The 22,223-nt window shown below is 45.9% G+C and overlaps 1 protein-coding gene across 1 annotated transcript; it reads right to left on the reverse strand.

The window, feature by feature from the left end:
- Positions 1 to 1,357: 1,357 nt before the first annotated feature.
- On the reverse strand, positions 1,358 to 19,797 carry mrpl58 (mitochondrial ribosomal protein L58). The gene is made up of 6 exons (XM_072242739.1): positions 19,588 to 19,797; positions 17,915 to 17,957; positions 5,510 to 5,569; positions 3,794 to 3,876; positions 2,343 to 2,512; positions 1,358 to 1,706 (listed from the first exon to the last, which is right to left on the reverse strand). The coding sequence occupies exons 1-6, from the start codon at positions 19,783 to 19,785 to the stop codon at positions 1,622 to 1,624; spliced, it is 639 nt and encodes a 212-aa protein (XP_072098840.1). The 5' UTR covers positions 19,786 to 19,797; the 3' UTR covers positions 1,358 to 1,621.
- Between the last annotated feature and the right edge of the window lie 2,426 nt (positions 19,798 to 22,223).

Genomic DNA, 22,223 nt, shown 5'->3' on the forward strand with positions numbered 1-22,223 from the left:
AAACAACATATCACTGTGTTTTTATGTTTTGTTATACATATAATAAAGCTAATCTTTAATCTTTGTGGTGCAAAGGTCATTGACGAATCAGCCAGAGGTACTTGGGGTGAAGGAATTCCTGGGACTGGAATGATTGACTTCCAAAGACCACAAATATTTTCCTTTGTGCAAGTTCTGACTCTAGCCTTGATGTTCATTGACATGTTTTACCAGGGATCCGTGATGTCACATTCAGTTCACTGCTCTTGACATCAAGCTAGCAGTTATGCTTACCTAGAATTCAGTTCTTGAGCCATGTTTAGAGCAGGGCTCTGAAGAGAGGGAGAACTGAGTGGTCCTGGAAAACCCAGAGGGTGGCAGTGAGCTGGTTATGGAAAGAGCTGCTCAGAGAACAGCCTATGACACCTCACACCACAGTTGAAGTTTGCAAGTCAGCTAATAGGGCTATTATTAACCAGATTGAATGTGTCCTGATTGTTGTTAATATGGTCTGCATGGCCAACTTTTCACATCAGTTAGATATCTGTACTGTAACCATATTGGATCAGCACAGTTAGACCCAGTGGCTCCAGAACACCTCAGGACCAGAGCTGGGATGCAGTACTACTACCGAATGTCGTCCTGGAAGAGAGATGGCTCTGTTTAACAACAGGTTCTGTTTCCTGCAGGACCCTACTGCACATGCCTCCAGTTTGGAAGAAGTCTGTATACAAGTCTATTTTTGCACCTTAACCATTTTGGACTATGAATAAATAAACCCATAATGAAGCCTTGGAAATTGCCGAATGAAGATTGGCTCTTTGATCACTCACATCAGTGCACTGGATGAATGCTAATCCCAAGAACCCGCAATTCCTTCCTTCACGATAACATCTGGTTCCTGCTCCCATTACTAACTCACAAAGGTTCCGTGGTGTCACTCCCTTCTGTAAAAGGCTTCTCCTGTTCTCTGTCGTAAACAAAGAACCTGGCAACTGGAAACCAGCATTTGGGCCTCAGGTTATTAATCAAAAATATCAACAGCAAGATGTCTGTGTTGTATTCCTTTCAGTCAGCACTCTTCTTTATTGTGAGTTTTAAAATTTATGTCCATCCCTATATTACATTTTTTTATTTAATACCCCTGTTTCAATATGTACTGTAACATGATCATTTTATTAACAATACCCATTTGAGGTGCACCTTAATGGTCCGTGAATTCTTTCTTCTTCACCTGAAGCAACTCACCCGTTTTGAATGATCACAGTTCCCTTTGCTACACATCCTTCCAAGGACCTTTCCTGCTGTAACGCTGGATTTCAGTGGTGTAAAAGTGTGGTGAATCTGACAGCAGTGCTGAAAGGAAGCGTCTCCAGCAGTATCAAGTACACCCTTTAATGGCAAGTTCTCACATTCCACATAAATGAATGTTAACTTTGATGCAGAAACAATACACTGGAGGTGTCAACAAGTTCTCACAGTTCAGAAACATCTAAAATTAAATGACAAGAGGTCCTTCCAACAAGGGACTTACAATAACTTGATTCATTTTTGGCTCGTATGAAACAATCCAGGAGGGTGAGCTAACCCATTGCTCAGAATTCCCGGCTGTGGTGCAGACAGTTGTTCCACTGGGATCTGGTCAGTCTATCTCCACCCGCCGTTCCCGTTTGATGTTGGACTGGATCCTCTTCTGTCGCAGCCGTTCCCGATGCATGCTCTCCACCCTGCAATTCCCACCACTCGTCAGAACTGCCTCAGTATAAACCCTCCCTCAAACTTTTCCAATCTGAACCCTACAAACACTCCATCACCGAACTGGATAGAACAGCCAGTCAGAGTCCATCAGACCAGTACGGGCAACAACGTGGGGCTCAGTCCTCTCCTCTGCCACAGGTGTGATCAGCAGTGGGGGCTGGCTGTTAATTCATTTGTCACCATCACCCACAGAGCAATATTTGTGCTCTGAATGAGACAGCAGATAAGCTGCTGTTATGTTGTGTGGTGGGGCAAAATGTTCCTCTCTGAAAGAACAGCCCTGTGATTACTTCTCTTTGAAACTCACACCCTTCATCAAAAGAAAACTGTAAGCTGGTGCAATATTTAGCGTGCAACCCCTCACAAAATAGCAGTAAATTTAGCCAAGACCTAGGGGAAGATTGCCACTGCTGCTGCTTGAGAAGGCAAATAGGGCCTTGGTTACATTCCCACTACGCCCTCAGCCCCGTACCCGTACTTGTACACACGCATGTGTATACACACACACACCACACACGCACCACACACACCCACACGCACGCACCACACACGCCACACACACACACACACACGCAATTCCACCTTCTCTTGCTCTGAAACCTTACCGCATCCGTCTCCTCTCAGCTGCTTCTTTGGACTGTTCCTTTGGGGGCTCACACGCTGCTGTCACCATGTCCCGGATCTTCTGCAGACAGTCAGCCAGGTTTCTCATCTGGTACCTGCTGATCTCTGAGGTAACAATCAGCTGCCCCGCACGATTAATTCGGTTCTGGTGCTACAAGGGGGAGGGCAGCAGAGGGGGTGGGGGGAGGTAAGAGGGCGGGCCGGAGGAAGTGAATTGGAAGAGGGTGAGGGGTTTGGGAGAAGACATTAGACACAAACCTCAGTATTACTACATTAGGAAAGGTTGCATTGTGATACGGCAGATCTGACATCGAGCAGGATAGAAACAGATGTCCCACCCAGTGCACACTGAAAGCACTCGCTGAGAAAAGCTGCAGTTTCACTCCCTTACTCTTTCTCAGTAATTGTGCACACATTTCTTGTACTTACCTCATGCCCTTCTGTAGGATAATAATAGAGGGATCTGGGAATACAGATCCATAGTTCATTGAAAATAGTGCCAGAGTTAGATAGGGTCATAAAGAAAGCTTTTAGCACATCTGACTACATAGACACAGGTTCAATTCTTGCTGATGCCTGTAAGGAGTTTGTATGTTTACCCCAAAACTGCTTGGGATTCCTCTGGGTGTGCCGGTTTCTCCCACAGTCCAATCTCATACCAGTTGGTAGGTTAATCGGTAATTGTAAATTGTCCTGTGATCAGGCTAGGGTTGCTGTGTGGCGTGGCTTGAAGGGCTTATTCCACACTGTATCTCAATCAATAAAATAAAAGTACTGAACACAGGAGTTGCAATGTTATATAGAAGTTGTACAAGACATTGGTGAGGCCCAATTTGGAGACTGGCCACCAATCTACAGGAAGGATGAGAGTAGATAGATGATGTATTAGCAAAAGTAAGCTCAGAGTGGAGAAGTCTTCTGGTGCAGAAGGGGCAAGACCAAGCTTGCCAGAAGTAAATAATCGAAACTGCATACGATTCAGACTCTAGACTGCCTTGATAGTAACCTTAACTCTGGATAAAAGTCAAAGACAGTGAACCCACAGCCTTTTGGAGAGAAGTTTAAAAAAAAAACAACTCAAATTTGGAGGAACTGACAGAGCAAAAGTTTTACTTGACCCCAGTGAAAGTGCCAAAATCTGTCTTCTATCCCCCAGCCCAGAGCAGCCTGTCACACCATCCCGTGATTTAACCCTAACAAGAGCACCAGCCTCACTCACAAGCCCCCAGGTGAATGTGCAGAAAGCATCATGTCAAACACTCTTGTGGGGAGAATCAGGAACAGAATATCCCCCTCCTACCTCCAACTGTTGTGAGAGCCGTACCCCTCCCAGTAACAGTTTCATTGTAAAGGGCGAGTTGCAGCTTGAGGAAAGGGTTGAGGCCAGGGTAAGGGGATGTAATGGTGCTGCTGGCCTGAACAGAGAGCTCACCTTGGCGATGATAGCATTGCGCACGTCTTTTGAGAGCCATTCTGCAGTTGCCACATGAAATCTCACCTCCGCTTTCGTGTTTACTAGTGAAACCAAAAGCACATCACAAAGATCAGGGTAGTGTTAAAACATTGTCACCTCATACATTAAACACAGCTTCCAGTGTGGCCCCCACCCCCACCCCCTCAGGCACCCTTCCCTTGCTTGCTGGCTACTCCAGGGCTCTGCACAGATCCAGCCTGACCACTCTTCACTGAGACCATCTGGGTCCTGCACATGAAATAATGCCATTGGTTTCATCACAGTCAGCTCTTGTCAGTGAGGGTCTCTGAAACACCAAAGGTAATAAAATCAACTAGAGATCAAGCTCATGCTCACACAGACACCCCACCCTGCAAAAACTGATTTCAGGGAGGTAGCATCATCACTTTGCGGGAGAGGTGGGATGTCTGCAATAGTGCTAGCCAGCTAGTTTAAATAACATTAGCTACACTAATGAACGAATGACACCTGTGAAACTCACCTCAACACGTCTTTTACGCCCAAAACATTGACGCAATCGTTAAGGCAGCACACCAGCAGCTATACTTCACCAGGAGCTTGAGAAGATTCAACATGTCACCAAAGATTCGTACAAATTTTTACAAATGTACAGAGGAGAGCATTCTGACTGGTCACGTTACAGTTGGTCCTCTTCTTATCGTGTCCACGGACAGTCTATACATGGCTCAGCCAGAACTGGACACATTTTTGCGCCTTGTTGTTGAATTCGGCAAGATCTACAACAGTACAGGGTTCCTCTAGCGATGGGCATTGCAGGAGATGTTGCATAGTTTGTGGCTCAGTTCCACATTCACAAGTTGTCGGGCTGGTTGTATATCCCCATTTGGTTAGTTACAGTTAGTACGGATCCTCCAATGCACAGGATTGCAAGAGGCTCAGCCAATCCCATCATAGGTAGAACCCTCCCCACATCTACAAGAGGTAACACCTCAAGAAGTCAACACAAATCAGTAAGGATTGTCAGTATCATGGGTGTACCCTCTCCTCGTTACTACCATTGGGAAGGAGATACAGAAGTCTGTAGACCCACACTCAATGATTTAGGAGCAGTGTTTTCCCCTCTACCATCAGTTTTCTGAACGATCCATGAATACTACCTCATTATTCTATCTTTTTACACTATTTATTTTGGTAATTTATAGTCTTTGCACCGTACTGCTGTTGCAAAACAACAAATTTTACAGTGATAACTTGATTCTGATTAAGTCAGAGCAGCAGACATTGTCTAAATCAAGAGTTCCCAACCTACCAACAGGAATTCTGCAGATGCTGGAAATTCAAGCAACACACATCAAAGTTGCTGGTGAACGCAGCAGGCCAGGCAGCATCTGTGGGAAGAGGTGCAGTCGACGTTTCAGGCCGAGACCCTTCGTCAGGACTGAAGGGTCTCGGCCTGAAACGTCGACTGCACCTCTTCCTACAGATGCTGCCTGGCCTGCTGCGTTCACCAGCAACTTTGATGTGTGTTCCCAACCTACCATTAGCCAAGGGGTCGGTGGATACGGATCAGTTGGACAGATGCTGCAAATGGAAATTAATCCAAACAAGTGCTCAGGGACATTCAGCACAGGGAAAAAGCTGGTAAAGGTGGGATGAAGCAACAGTGGGTGCCGGTACAGCAAAGAAAAGTTATGCAACAACTGCTTTCCTTACCTTTGTTGACGTTCTGTCCCCCAGGCCCACTGCTCCGACAGTATGTCACTGTGAGACGGTCTGAGGACAGTACAAAACAGTGGTCACAACTTGAACCATTCACCGACACTCCTCTACTCACACCACACTTAATTTATTTGCCATTGCTAGCAAGGCCAGAGTTTACTGCCCATGAGTAGTATACACACCTCCTTGAATACTGTGAGACAGTCCTGATAAAGAAGTGCTGTTGGGAAGCAGTTTAGGATTTAATAGTGGTAAATTAATGGATTAGACCCCAAATTAACAACACTAAAACCTGAGTTCAAACCTCACCATGCAGCTGTGGGACTTAATTCAGTTAACAATTTGGAATTATAAAAAAAAGTCAATGCAATGACAACAAATGAAATTACCCAATCACTGTAGATGTACGTGTTTCACTTCTGGGAGGTAGTCTGCCCTTTATCAGGCTGACCCACAACGTGACACAGAACCCTGCCTGTAGCCGACTGAAAAACCCTCAGTTCAAGGAACAAGTGATAACATAGGCCCTCACAAGGGCCAGACCGCAAAAAGATTCTTTAAAAAATTGAATTCAGCGACATTAAGAGAACAGGGAAGCTTTGGAGAAATGCAGAAGAATGATGGTGCCTGGATTAAAGAGTATTAGCTATAAAGAAAGGTTGGACAAATGTTTTCTCTGGAGCATTGGAGGCTGAGGAGAAACCAAATAGAAGATTATAAAATTATTTGAACCAAAGAATGTACAACCACAACAGGTCCACTGGCTCATGATGTTGCACTATACTGAATTAATATTAAATGCCTAATAATTAAACCAATCCCTTTTGCTTACATAATAGCCCTATTCCTCCATTTTCTGCACAGTGATGTGACTTGGATAGGTTAGGTGAGTGGGCAAATTCATGGCAGATGCAATTTAATGTGGATAAATGTGAAGTTATCCACTTTGGCGGCAAAAACAGGAAAACAGATTATTATCTGAATGGTGGCCGATTAGGAAAAGGGGAGGTGCAACGAGACCTGGGTGTCATTATACACCAATCATTGAAAGTGGGCATGCAGGTACAGCAGGCCGTGAAAAAGGCGAATGGTATGCTGGCATTTATAGCAAGAGGATTTGAGTACAGGAGCAGGGAGGTACTACTGCAGTTGTACAAGGCCTTGGTGAGACCACACCTGGAGTATTGTGTGCAGTTTTGGTCCCCTAATCTGAGGAAATACATCCTTGCCATAGAGGGAGTACAAAGAAGGTTCACCAGATTGATTCCTGGGATGGCAGGACTTTCATATGATGAAAGACTGGATGAACCAGGCTTATACTCGTTGGAATTTAGAAGATTGAGGGGGGATCTGATTGAAACGTATAAAATCCTAAAGGGATTGGACAGGCTAGATGCAGGAAGATTGTTCCCGATGTTGGGGAAGTCCAGAACGAGGGGTCACAGTTTGAGGGTAAAGGGGAAGCCTTTTAGGACCGAGATTAGGAAAAACTTCTTCACACAGAGAGTGGTGAATCTGTGGAATTCTCTGCCACAGGAAACAGTTGAGGCCAGTTCATTGGCTATATTTAAGAGGGAGTTAGATATGGCCCTTGTGGCTAAAGGGATCGGGGGTATGGAGGGAAGGCTGGTACAGGGTTCTGAGTTGGATGATCAGCCATGATCATACTGAATGGTGGTGCAGGCTCGAAGGGCCGAATGGCCTACTCCTGCACCTATTTTCTATGTTTCTATGTAACTAGCTAAGAGCGTCTTGAAAACTTCCATCATTATCTGCCTCTACCTCCACCTCAGCCAGTGCATTCTAGGCACCCACCACTGCGTAAAATAAAACTTGCCCCACTCATTTCCTTTGAACTTGCCCCTCACCTTAAATGCAAACACTCTGGTTTTAGATATTTGTACCCTGGCAAAAAGATACTGGCTGTCATAATCTTATAAACCTCTACAGGCAAAGATTAGTTAGAATTGATGGTCAGAATCTTTCTCCCAGGGTAGAAATGTCAACCACTGGGAGTCATATTTAAGGTGGGGGGGGTGGGAATGTAAGACTATCTAAAACTGTGTATTCTTCTAAAATACACGTGCAGAAGTAGAAGAAATATGATAGCAATGTGTAAGAGACACTTGAACAGGCAAGGAATGGAAGGATATTGACGTGTAGGCAGATGGTACTGTGGTCTGCACAGAAGTGGACCCATTTCCGTTGTATTCTATCAGGATGGTGTGATGGTAGGAACTTGGAAGTGATGGTGTTTCCTGGTGGTCTTGACTTCTCAGTGTTAAGTTCTGTTCATTTGGACTACGTAAAGTATCCAGTACGCATGCACACTCTCCCCATTATAGATGTGTGTGCATATGGAGGGAGAGGAATTATGCGATGTAAAGGTGGCAGCCCTTGGGTATTGAAGGGAGACGTTGAAAATAAAGTTGTTTAAACAAAAGAAAAACATGTCCTTGTTGTTCGGGCGTTAACAGTGGTAGCAGAGTATGGTTTCCAGTTGTACGATCCTGCCGGCATTTGATGAAAGCAAGCCTTATGAAAGCTGGAAAAATGAAATTGGAATATGGACTCATGTTATGGAACTGGAGAAGACAAAGCAAGCCTTGGATGTTGTGTTGTCACTTTCGGGAAGAGCAAGAGAATCCGCGATGGGAATTTCGGTGGAAGACTTCAACAATGATGACGATATGAATACGCTAATGACTACACTTGACTCTTTTTTTGAAGGAAGAAAAGGATTGGATTTATGAGGCATATTCAGACTTTGCCAAAATTTATAAAAATATGATTGATTATATTCGCAAACACGAGGAAATCTGCAGATGCTGGAAATTCAAGCAACACACCCAAAATGCTCTTCTTTCAGTTAGTCCTGACGAAGGGTCTCGGCCCGAAACGTCGACTGTACCTCTTCCTAGAGATGCTGCCTCGCCTGCTGCGTTCCACCAGCATTTCGGGTGTGTTGATTATATTCCTGATTTTAAATAAAAGTACACTTGCACGCGCAAATACAAAATGGAACTTCCTGATGCTGTATTAGCTTTTAAATTGTTAAAAACTGCATATAGAGACATAAAGGGCAGACAGTTAGTGTGGACTGCTGCACAGAACTTGCATTTGCATCTATGAAATCGGCACTGAAGAGGCTGTTTGGAGAAAAGGCCGCTAAGACAACAGTTGGAATGAGTTTGGAAATGGCACACTTCACTGAGCAGAAACAAGCGTACAGCAAGCGTAGGCTCCACAGCGACCATTACCTGGCACAAATCCAATAAACAAGTACGGTAGCAGATCAAAATGTGTGGTATGTCAAAGTAGTTACCATTAGGCAAAAAACTGTCCGCAGAGAACTGAACAACTGAACAACTGAAGAAAATAACAAATCTGAAAACGTAGAAGAGTGCCATATCACATTGTTTGTAAAGGAATCACCTACTACGGTAGAAACACCCAAGGCAGAGATTCTGATGATAGGATCTCTAGGATCTGCTGCTGATACATCATGCACATGTACAACGTGTAGAGAAAAATTACTTGAAAGCTATGTAAGTGAACAGTGTATCCTGAATCAAGTTCAGGAACTGGTGAACATGGCTACACCCAGTAACAAAGCATTCAAATTTGGAGATGGGAAGATTGTACATTCCACCAAGAGTGAAAATTCCTGCAGACAAAATGATACATTGATACAGAGGTGGTACCAATCAACACTCCATTACCCATTCCGATATGTCTATCCACGGCCTCCTCTACTGTCGGGATGAAGCCACACTCAGGTTGGAGGAACAACACTTTATATTCCGTCTGGGTAGTCTCCAACCTGATGGCATGAGCACTAATTTCTCTAACTTCCATTAATGCCCCTCCTCCCCTTCTTACCCCATCCCTAATTTATTATTTATTTAACTATTTTTTTTTCTCTCTCTCTTTCCCTCTCAGAATAACTCCTTGCCTGCTTCCATCTTCCTCTGGTGCTCCCCTCCCCCTTTCTTTCTTCCAAGGCCTTCCATCCCATGATACTCCCCCTTCTCCAGCCTTGTATCCCTTTTGCCAATCACCTGTCCAGCTCTTGGCTCCATCCCTGCCCCTCCTGTCTTCTCCTATCATTTTGGATCTCCCCCTCCCCCTTTCAAATCTCTTACTAGCTCTTCCTTCAGTTAGTCCTGACGAAGGGTCTCGGTCCGAAACGTTGACTGTACTTCTTCCTATAGATGCTGCCTGGCCTGCTGCGTTCACCAGCATTTTGTGTGTGTTGCTTGAATTTCCAGCATCTTCAGATCTTCTCATGCTTGCCCTTACCAACTTGTGTTGGGTCTGAATTTGAACCTTCCCTCTGTACTGGTTGAAAGACCACCTGCTTTAGCGGGCACTACAAGGAGTGAGTGGGTTGGGAAACATATTTCAGCACTGCATGCATCAAGGGAGGCTTTCACTGAAGCAGAGTGTTCAGAGAATTTGAAGATCACTGAGGGCACAGGTCTGTCCCACAGATGACAAATACGACACAGGTGACAAAGTGTATTACAAAAGAGCAGAGTGTGCAGAAGAGAGATGTCCTGGAGTTGTCATCGGTCAGGATGGTGTTGTGGTATTTGTGAGACACGGAGGTACATCATTCCAAACTACACAAAGCACAAACTGAACACCATCAGAACTCCATTGAGAATAACGCAAACAATGAAAAGCACTGACCTGGCACACGGTCACAAAGCACAGAAAGGGATGAGGAAAGTGCAGCTAAGCACCCAACAGAGTTGCTCAACAGTGACACAGACAGTGCGGAAGAGAGTGCAGTGAGAACTCAACAGACTTACTGGAACAGAAATGATCAGAAATGCAAAGACAACGTGGAAGTTTCAGTCTTAAAACAGGACAAACTGTGAGATCTGCAGACCAAAACACTGGTATCTCATACAAAGCTGAAGTCTTAGGACAAGCAGGCAAAGCCACTGGGAGAAACAAAAGTTGGCAGAACTCGAATTACCTAGGACCGGTCAGTTGCTGACACTGCAGGGTCAGTCGACATGTCATGTGCAGACACCCTGCATATTGAATCAAGTATAGGTCAGACTGGACCATCTGAGAAATGTCAAGATGAAGATGTCCTAGTAACTAAAGAATTGTTGTTTGAATCTGCAAAACAGAATGAAATCAGAAGTTGGGAGAAATAATGGAGTGTTTGAGAGAACTGGAAACATTGGCCAAAAGACATGTCTACATGGTGGGTGTGCACTCTGAATTATACCTAAAGCATGTCTGGTGGCTAGAGGTTTTGAGGAACCGAACACAGAGCTCTGAAAAGACTCACCAACACGTGCAGAGTCTCCCCAACTACTACTTTCAGTGATACGTGAAAAGCATTGGCAACCCATTTTCAGGGACGTAAAATCTACATTCTTAAAGGGAATGGAGCTCTCACGTGACATTTACATTGAACCTCCTCCTAAAGCCAGAAGTGACTCTGCGGAAACTCAGAAAGTGTGTGCATGGTCTAGCAGATGCATCACTCTGCTGGTATAAAAATGTTGAACAGGTGGAAAGCTATCACAAGTGAATCCAGTTGTTTTTTACTAACAGGTTCAGGATAACGTGTGATTGGAATATTTGCCTGCCACGTAGATGACTCCAGATGGGGAAGATCACAAAACTTTACCACAACAATCATCCCTCGGCTGAAGTCAGCCTTTCAGGATAGACAGGAGGAAGACTGCGGATTCTGCTACGTAGGGATAGACATCCTTGCTGTTGACGGAACGGTACAACTGCACCAAGACAGCCACATCAGGAATCTTCAGACAATCCCTATGGAGTCCTCACGTGCCACACAACGGGATGCATCCCTCAGTGAAGCTGAAGTGGAGTAACTTGGGTGAAAGGAAGGTCAGATTCGATGGGTAGCAAAGCAGAGCAGACCTGACATCATGTCCAACGCCTGCAACTTGACATCCAGTACAAAAAAAAAACTCACAGTACAAACTTCACATGAGCCAAACAAGGTAGTGCATGGAATTCAATCCGAAGTAGTCGTCTTGGAAAAGACAACTCACTGAGGCTCATTGTCTTCAGTGATGCCTCACTTAGAAATCTTCCTGATTTCAAAGGGGACATTTTATGGTACCGATGGGAGAAGAGGGAAAATTTTCATCTCTCTACTGGCAATCAAAAAGGATCCGAAGAGCTATATGGAATATGCTGGCAGGCAAAACCCTTGCAATGTCTGAAGATATTGGCAATGCCATTTATCTGACCACACTCTATTCTGAGCTTTTCCATGGTGACCCTAAGGACAGTCTACAAATAACACGTGACACAGATAACTACTCTTTGGCTAATGCCATCAAATCCACCAAGTCAGTTACAGAAAAGAGGCTTCATCTGGAGATAAGCAGCATCAAAGAACCTGTCCAAGCACAGAAAATTCATCACGTTATGGTCGACTACAAAGGAGCAACTCGCTGACTGTCTCACAAAGAAGACAACTCCAGCTCTTGTGCTGTTAAAGGTACTTAGTGAAGGCATCTGGAACCCTTAAGAATTCAAGGGTTAGAACTAATTCCCATATCCTAATGGATATTTAAGCTATTTGGACATGTGCATTGTTTAGGCATTTGAATTGTCTTCAATTATTTTTCAAATTTAATTTTTTAATAGATACATAAAAAGAATGGGAGATTGGTGAGTTCTGTTCATTTGGACTATATAGGTATCTAGTATTCATACACTCTCTCTGTTATGTACGTATGCACGTGTGGAAGGAGAGGAAATTATGGGATGTAAATGTGGAGGCCTTCAGATATTGAAGGGAGATGTTGAAAGTAAGGTTGTTAACACTTACAAGGAGGTAGAGTAAGTGTAGGCTCATTAAACAGGGACAGCAAGATCCCCTGGGTCTGTGTAGAATGCTCACTGTGAGACAGGTTAGCCAACAGGAGGGAAGCTCTGAGTGGGCAATGTAAAGTGTCACCAGTAGCAGCAATGGATGGCCCAGTCAGCACATACCAGCTATGACCCAGAAGCCCTGGTTCCAGATACAGTCATGGATATATCGTTTCTGCTTCATGACCTTGTACACTTCCATGTCACTACTCACTTCAGCAGTCCAAGGTACCCATCTGCTTCAAGCAGGTTTCAGTCATACTGGTGCCCAAGAAGAACATGGTAACAATGAGCAATATCCGATAGCACTTGCAGCCACTGTGATAACATGCTTTCAGACAGGTCATGAAGCTTCTCAACTCCTGCCTGAGGAGTGACCTGGACCAGATCTAGTTTGCCTACCATCACAACAGGCCAGACGCCACTTCACTGCCCACTGCCCCTCACTCAGCTCGGGAACACCTGGATGAAGAAGATGCATACATCAAGACGTTCTTCATTGACTGCTGTTCAGATTTCAACACTATCATCCTCTTAAAACTCACCACTCAGCTCCAAATCCTGGGCCTCGATACATCCCTGTGCAACTGGATCCTCAATTTCCTTATTTGCAGACCTGAGTAAGTGTGGATTGGCAACACCTCCACAGTGTAGGTACAAACAAGGCTGTGTGCTTAGTTCCCTGTTTTAGTCACTCTATACCGACGATTCTGTGGCTAAACACAGCACTAGTGTTGTAGTAAAGTTTGCTGATGACACCATTGTTGTTCGGCAAAGCAAAGGAGATGACAAATTGGCACGAGTACATTTATTATCGAAGTACATACATCTTGAGATACGTCTCCCCACAGGCAGAAAACACAGAGACCCAAAACAGACTGTCATACACCCAATATGCAAAAGAAACACATCCCACAAATGATAAAAGTAAGCAAACAGCATTCAGAACTGAAGTTTGCAAAAGTGAGGCTACAAAGTTCAAACATGAAGCTAGCAGCCAGCCTCAGTCAGAACAAAAACGAGCAAATCTCACAGAGCAGCTAACTGGACTGGCCCGTTGGCTCACATCTTGCGCTGACCTTTTCAATCTGGCCCGGCACTTAAATCGTCCAAACCTTCAGGTCATTCCTTCCTCTGTCACCCGGGCCCTACCACTTCGATACACTCTCGGGCCCGGACTCTGTTTCGTATTGAAAGAAGGGAGATCGAAAATGTGGTTGAGTGGTGCCACAACAACCTCTCACTCAAGGTCAGCAAAACTAAAGAGTCAATTAACAACTACAAGAGGAAGAAACTTGGCCTCTATAAACCAGCCATTATTAGGGTCTGGAGGCAGAGTGGGTCAGTAACTTTAAACTCCTTGGGCTTTAACATATGAAGATCTGCCATCGTAAAAAGGGCATGACAGGGTCTTCACTTTCTTAGAAGTTTGCGCAGATTCAGCACATCACCAAAAAACGCTGACAAAATTCTAGATACATAGTGGAGAGTATCCTAACTGGTTACCTCATAGCCTGGTGTGGAAACACCAATGCCCAGCAATGGTAAAGACTACTAAAAGTAGTGAATGTAGTTCAGTCCGTCACATGCAAAGCCCTCACCATCACGAAGCACGTTTACATGGAGTACTGCCACAATAAAACTGCCTCCATCATCAAAGAGCCCAGCATCCAGGCCACGCTTCTGTCTCACCACTACCAAGAGGCAGCTGGCATAGAAGCCTTAGGTCCCACACCACCAAGTTAAGGAAGAATTATTTCTCGACAGCCATCAGAGTCCTGAACTGGCATAACTTCACTCACCATAAATCAGATATGCTTCTATGAGCTAGATTCAATTTCAAGGATTCTTTACAAGTCGTGTTCTCCAAATTTCTTATTTGAATAATTAGTCATCTTTTGCACATTGGTTGTTTGTTAGACTTTATTTCTGAATAGTTTCTCATAAATTCTATTGAATCACTATTTTTCTTATAAGTAGCTACAAGAAAATGAATCTTAACGTAGCATATGGTAACATATGTTGGCGCGTGGCCAAGTGGTTAAGGCGTTCGTCTAGTGATTTGAAGGTGGCTAGTTTGAGCCTTGGCTGACGCAGCGTGTTGTTTCCTTGAGCAAGGCACTTAACCACGCATTGCTCTGTGACGACACCAGTGCCAAGCTGTATGGGTCCTAATGCCCTTTCCTTGGACAACATCGGTGGCGTGGAGAGGAGAGACTTGCAGCATGGGCAACTGCCGGTCTTCCATACAACCTTGCCCAAGGTCTGTGCCCTGGAAACCTTCCAAGGCGCAAATCCATGGTCTCACGAGACTAACGGATGCCTATATATGGTACATACACATTCTGCGATAATAAATAAACTTAACCACTCTTACAGATTCTGTAGTTTGGGCCGAGTCCACTTAATTTCTTCAGTCAGGACAAGGACACTACCCCAGGAAGCATGCAGTGGCAGAACCTTTTCAACACTCTCAGAATCTGCAGGTTAATTGCCAACTTCAACAAGATTATCACCATTCAACACTGCTTCCTTCCATAATTCCAAAGGGACCATTTCCTTTACATCTTTCTAGTCCACTGTTCCACTTCCATCATCCACACCCGGTCTAACAGTACCTTTTCATGCCGTGACAGGAGATATGACAACTGCTCATTTACCACTTCTCTCCTCACCAGTCAGAGACATGAACATCCTTGCAGGTGAAACTGCTGTTCACTTACGGTCCAGTGGGCACAATTCAGTGTTCACAATCTGGACACTTCTAATGGGAGAAAGCAAATGCAAACTGGGTGATGCTTTAGAAAACCTACAGCACAATACGGGCCCTTCGGCCCACAATGCTGTGCCGAACATGTACTTACTTTAGAAATTACCTAGGGTTACCCATAGCCTCCTATTTTTCTAAGCTCCACGTACCTATCCAAGAATCTCTTAAAAGACCATATTGTATTCGACTCCACCACCATCGCCGGCAGCCCATTCCACGCACTCTCTGCGTAAAAAACATTTCTGACATCTCCTCTGTACCTACTTCCAAACTGTGCCCTCTCGTGTTAGCCATTTCAGCTCTGGGAAAAAGCCTCTGACTATCCACACGATCAATGCCTCTCATCATCTTATACACCTCTATCAGGTCACCTCTCATCCTCTGTCGCTCCAAGGAGAAAAGGCCGAGTTCACTCAACCTATTCTCATAAGGCATGCTCCCCAATCCAGGCAACATCCTTGTAATTCTCCTCTGCACCCTTTCTGTGGTTTCCACATCCTTCCAGTAGTGAGTTGAACAGAAATGAGCACAACACTCCGTGGATTCTGACCAGGGTCCTATATAGCTGTAACATTACCTCTCAGCTCTTGAACTCAATCCCACGATTGATGAAGGCCAATACACCGTATGCCTTCTTAACCACAGTCAACCTGCATAGTAGTTTTGAGTGTGCTGTGGACTTGGACCCCAAGATCCCTCTGATCCTCCACACTGCCAAGAGTATTTCCATTAATACTATATTCTGCCATCATATTTGACCTACCAAAATGAACCACTTCACACTTATCTGGGTTGAACTCCATTTGTCACTTCTCAGCCCAGTTTTGCATCCTATTGCTGTCTCGCTGTAACCTCTGACAACCCTCCACACTATCCACACTTCCAACCTTTATGTCATCAGCATACTTACCAACACATCCCTCCACTTCCTCATCCAGGTCATTTATAAAAATCACAAAGTGTAGGGGTCCCAGAACAGATCCCTGAGGCACACCACTGGTCACCGACCTCCATGCAGAATATGACCCATCTACAACCACTCCTTGCCTTCTGTGGGCAAGCCAGTACTGGAGTCACAAAGCAATGTCCCCTTGGATCCCATGCCTCCTTACTTTCTCAATAAGCCTTGCATGGGGTACCTTATCAAATGCCTTGCTGAAATCCATATACACTACATCTAGTGCTCTCCCTTCATCAATGTGTTTAGTCACATCCTCAAAAAATTCAATCAGGCTCGTAAGGCACGACCTGCCTTTGACAAAGCCGCGTTGATTATTCCTAATCGTATTATGCCTCTCCAAATGTCCATAAGTCTTGCCTCTCAGGATCTTCTCCATCAGCTTACCAACCACTGAAGTAAGACTCACTGGTCTATATTTCCTGGGCTATCTTTACTCCCTTTCTTGAATAATGGAACAACATCTGCAAGCCTCCAGTCCTCCACAACCTCTCCCGTCCCCATTGATGATGCAAAGATCATTGCCAGGGGCTCGGCAATCTCCTCCCTCGCCTCCCACAGTAGCTTGGTGTATATCTTGTCCGCTCCCAGTGACTTATCCAACTTGATGCTTTCCAAAAGCTCCAGCACATCCTCTTTTTTAATGTCTATATGCTCAAGCTTTTCAGTCTGCTGCAAGTCATCACTACAATCACCAAGATCCTTTTTCATAGTGAATACTGAAGCAAAGTATTCATTAAGTACCTCCACACCTTCCCCTTTCCCACATACACTTTTCAACTGTCACACTTGATTGGTCCTATTCTCTCACGTCTTATCCTCTTGCTCTTCACATAGTTGTAGAATCCCTTGGGGTTTTCCTTAATCCTGCTCGCCAGGCCTTCTCATGGCCCCTTCTGGCTCTCCTAATTCCATTCTTAAGCTCCTTCCTGCTTGCCTCATAATTCTCTAGATTTCTATCATTACCTAGTTTTTTGAACCTTCTGTAAACTTTTCTTTCTTTCTTGATAGATTTTCACCAGCCTTTGTACACCAACCTGAGGAACAGTATTTCACTGATTATCTGGACATGCAGCAGCTTTTGAAGGGGAAGCTGGTATTGGCGAGGGCAGGCTATGGAGGCTGGTAGGAAGGAGAAAATAAATTCCAATTGAACAAAAAAGCTAGGTGAGGTGAAAGAAGAGGTAGATTTTAGAACTGAATGCTGATAAAAGGTTGAATACTGATTTCTGAATCATGTGATATGTGCTTTACATCCTGGTTTGGAGAAATATTTCATTTCATGATTATATACTTTTTATACATGTATATAGTTAAATGACAACAAGCTACTTCACTTGACTCTGAATGGTGTGTTCTCTGGTCCACTATAACATGAAACCCCCCCCTTGATCCTTGATACATTCCTCAGTTCAGCTCTCTGAACCAACCTGATAGCCATTTCATGTGCTGAGTGCAGCTTGAAGCTGAAGCTCCCCTAGACATCAGTGCAAACTGTTAGATTTACTGGCTCCAGCTCTGCCTGATTCTCACGACAGGTGTCTTCTGATTCAAGACTTCACTGATTTGTATGAATCTCTACAGTTTTATCTGCAACACTATCTAAAATTCCAGTACCATGCACAAACATACGTTCATATTTCCTTATGACATAGGAGACCACACGACCATCCAGTCTACAACAGCTGTAACATCTGGACCCCCCTTTCCCGTCATCCCACCACTCACGGTACCGAACCCAAGTAATGTAAGACCCTACCACTGCCCAGAACCTACAAACAGATGTACATACCTATGGGGATATCTGTGTTGGTGCGGCCCGGTAACGATCCATTCTGTTGAACGAAACAAAATGTGGGACACAGTTAGGAGAGCCAGTGACCCATGGTGTCAGCATACGGGATTAGTACTCACTGTTACTCCCCTCAACAAGTGAGGGGCTCAAGGAGGAGAGGAGAGCAAACTGTCGGGTAGAACGGCTGAAGTCTGGCACTGACATGGGTGGTGGAGAGTTAATGTACAGATCCGCACACTGGGATAGCTAGAGAGAGTGGACCAAGTGCTGTGAATGGGCCTGCGTGCTGGGGAACTCAGTGCTCAAACAGTGACAGTGCGGACAGAAGGAGGAAGCTCAGGCCGAATGCGAACAGTAAGATCGACAGAACGCAGCAGTACTGACCCCAGTGGGAAAGCAGGGATTCCAAGTGAAGTGGGAGGAATGGGGATTTATATGAGGGGTGAGGGGTGAGGGGTGACGGCTGAGGGATGATGGGTGAGGGATGAGGGATGGGATGAGGGGTGAGGGATGAGGGGTGACGGTTGAGGGATGAGGGGTGACGGTTGAGGGGTGAGGGATGAGGAGTGACGGGTGAGGGATGAGGGATAAGGGATGAGGGGTGAGGTGAGGGCTGAGGGATGAGGGGTGAGGGATGACGGGCGAGGGGTGAGGGCTGAGGAGTGAGGGGTGAGGGATGAGGGGTGAAGGGTGGGGGGTGAGAGATGAAGGGTGAGGGTGAGGAGTGAGGGCTGAGGAGTGAGGGGTGGGGGATGAGGGGTGAAGGGTGGGGGGTGAGATGAGGGATGAGGGGTGGGGGTGAGAGATGAGGGGTGAGGGGTGAAGGATGGGGGGTGAGATGAGGGATGAGGGGTGGGGGTGAGAGATGAGGGGTGAGGGGTGAAGGATGGGTGAGGGATGAGGGGTGACGGGTGAGGGATGAGGGGTGAAGGGTGGGGGGTGAGAGATGAAGGGTGAGGGATGAGGGGTGAAGGATGGGGGTGAGGGATGAGGGGTGAAGGATGAGGGGTGAGGGGTGAAGGATGAGGGGTGAGGAGTGAGGGCTGAGGGATGAGGGGTGAAGGGTGGGGGTGAGAGATGAGGGGTGAAGGGTGATGGGTGAGGGATGAGGGGTGAAGGATGGGTGAGGGGTGAGGGATGAGGGGTGAGGGGTGGGTGAGGGATGAGGGGTGAAGGATGAGGGGTGACGGGTGAGGGATGAGGGGTGAAGGGTGGGGGGTGAGAGATGAGGGATGAGGGGTGACGGGTGAGGGATGAGGGGTGAAGGGTGGGGGTGAGAGATGAGGGGTGACAGGTGAGGGGTGAGGGATGAGGGGTGACGGGTGAGGGATGAGGGGTGAAGGGTGGGGGTGAGAGATGAGGGGTGACAGGTGAGGGGTAAGGGATGAGGGGTGACGGGTGAGGGGTGAGGGATGAGGGGTGACGGGTGAGGGGTAAGGGATGAGGGGTGACGGGTGAGGGGTGAGAGATGAGGGGTGACGGGTGAGGGGTAAGGGATGAGGGATGGGGTGACGGGTGAGGGGTAAGGGATGAGGGGTGAAGGGTGGGGGTGAGAGATGAGGGATGAGGGGTGACGGGTGAGGGGTGAAGGATGGGTGAGGGTCGGGGATTCCGACCGGGACCGACATGGTAGCCGCGGAGATGCTAATAGCGGCGGCCGCAGCTCACACCTGGTCTCTGTCGCTGTTCCCCACTCTGCCGTAATCCGCCCTGCCATTCGGGTACAGCAACTCCAAGCTGTAGGCACTGCGATACTGTCGCTGCAGAAGCGCAGTCCGAGGCCACAGATCACCGGCCGCACACCAAAGCGATCGGTAACCGCGCTGCAACATGGCTCCCACCGGGCCTCGGCAGGACCTGCACAACATGGCGTCCTCTCGGCCCCACGGACCTGCACAACATGGCGCCCCCCCTCAGACCTCCATAACATGGCGCCCGCCCGGCCCCACGGACCTGCACAACATGGCTCCCACCCGGCCCCTCCCCCACGGACCTGCACAACATGGTGCCCGCCCACCCCCTCAGACCTCCGTAACATGGCTCCCCCCGGCCCCACGGACCTGCACAACATGGCGAGAGCCTGTCACAATATTCTCGTCCTGAATATCTTTCACAACATTGGCCTGCTCCGAGATTGCCAGCGTCTGTGGAGGTCCAGATGCTGGAAATTCAAGCAACGTATAAAAAATGTGGTGAACGCAGTTTGGCCTGCAGCGTTCACCAGCATTTTTTATGTGTGTTGCTGTTCATTCCATAAGATATTTTAAACAATAACGCGGTCATGCTTTTGTTCGCAGACATGACCACTCGGCGATGTCAAAAGGAATTCTATAAATGATCATGGCAGGGCTAACACTGGACATTGTGTTGGCCTCATCAGTGTCACTCTGTGCGGCAGCCCCCGTGTAGTCAGTTACAAATACCATCATCCTTCAGTTAGAAAGTTGTATACGTCAACTACTTCCAGTGTTTACTAACTCCACATCCATCCCTGTCCCTGTCCCTGACCACTGATCAAATTTAAGCAGTTAATCTAAGTCTCTCCTGGAACATCGTAGCCAGGTTTTTTCCCCGCCTGCTTGAAGTGTCTCAGCACCTGGAGCCCAAACCCCAGCTGAAATTCCTCTAGCTGGCAACTCTTACTGCCGGTATGGTGACTGTGAACCACACTGCCATTGACCGATTGCCTTTTGTTTCAACTACAAGATCACCTATTTAGTCATCTCTGTTCTGCTTAATCGTAACATGAATTAGTTTAATTAATTTCAATTGTACATAATGTTCTTAAATGTATACACCATAGATTTACTAATGTCCCATAACATAAATCTCTTATCCAGTTAGAAGAAATGAGAAGACAGTTATGTTCTGAAGGAATTCAGTGTGCCAGCCAGCAATGTCGAGGGAAATGGATAGTTGACCATTTAGCCTTAGACCTTTTTATCTGGACTGAAATATAAGACCATCAGATATACAAGCAGAAGTGGGCCATTTGGCCCATTGAGTCTGCTCCACCATTTAATCATGGGCTGATCCAATTCTTCCAGTCATCCCCACTCGCCTGCCTTCTCCCCATACCCTTCGATGCCCCGGATAATCAAAATCCTATCTACCTCTGCCTTAAATACACCCAATGACTTAGCGTCCACAGCTGCTCATGACAACAAATTCCACAGATTTACCGCCCTCTGACTAAAGTAATTTCTCCACATCTCTGTTCTAAATGGATGTCCTTCAATCCTGAAGTCATGCCCTCTTGTCCTAGACTCCCCTGCCATGGAAAGTAACTTCGCTATATCTAATCTGTTCAGGCCTTTTAACATTTGGAATGTTTCTATGAGATCCCCCTCATTCTCCTGTACTCCAGGGAATACAATCCAAAGCCAAGGAAAAGGCAAATAAGGTAGCAAAAGTGAGTGGGAAGTTGGATAATTGGGAAGCTTTAAAAATCCAACAAAAGGTAACTAAAAAAAAAACTCTAAGAAGGGAAAAGATAAAATATGAGGACAGACTAGCCAATAATAGAAAGCTGGCTATCAAAAGTTTTTTAAGTTATATAAAGAGTAAAAGGGAGATGAGAATTGATATTGGACCACTGGAAAATGATGCTGGTGAGGTAGTAATGGGGTCAAAGAAATGGCAGATGAACTTAAAGAATACTTTGCATCTGTCTTCATTGTGGAAGACACTAGCAGTGTTCCAGAGATCCGTGAGTGTCAGGAAGCCAGAGTGAGTGTCATTGCTATTACAAAAAAAAAGGTGCTAGCCAAATTCTTTGTCCTAAGATGGATAAGTCACCTGCACCAGGTGGACTACATCTAAGAGTCCTGAGAGAGGTTGCTGAAGACATAACGGATACATTGGTCATGATCTTTCAAGAATCACTTGATTCCGGCATGGTCCCAGAGGACTGGAAGATTGCGAATATCACTTCACTGTTTAAGGAGAGAGAAAGATAAAAGAAGGGAAATTATAAGCCAGATAGCCTAACTTCAGTGGTTGGAAAAGTGTTGGAGTCTAAGGATACGTTTTGGGGTACTTAGAGACTAACGATAAAATAAGTCAAAGTCTGCATGGTTTCTGTAAAGGGAAATCTTGCCTGACATATCTATTAGGAGTTATTTGAGAAAGTAACAAGCCGGGTGGACAAAGGAGAGGCATGTACTTGGATTTTCAGAAGGCATTTGATAAAGTGTCAGACATGAGGCTGCTTAACAAGAGAAAATCCTATGGTGTTTGTTATGTACCCCTCGGGTTCATATTTTCTGTGGACTGTCACTTTAAAGCAACAGGAGAATGAGACTGA

This window comes from Mobula birostris, chromosome 24 (assembly GCF_030028105.1).
Source record: "Mobula birostris isolate sMobBir1 chromosome 24, sMobBir1.hap1, whole genome shotgun sequence".
Lineage (NCBI taxonomy): Eukaryota > Metazoa > Chordata > Chondrichthyes > Myliobatiformes > Myliobatidae > Mobula > Mobula birostris.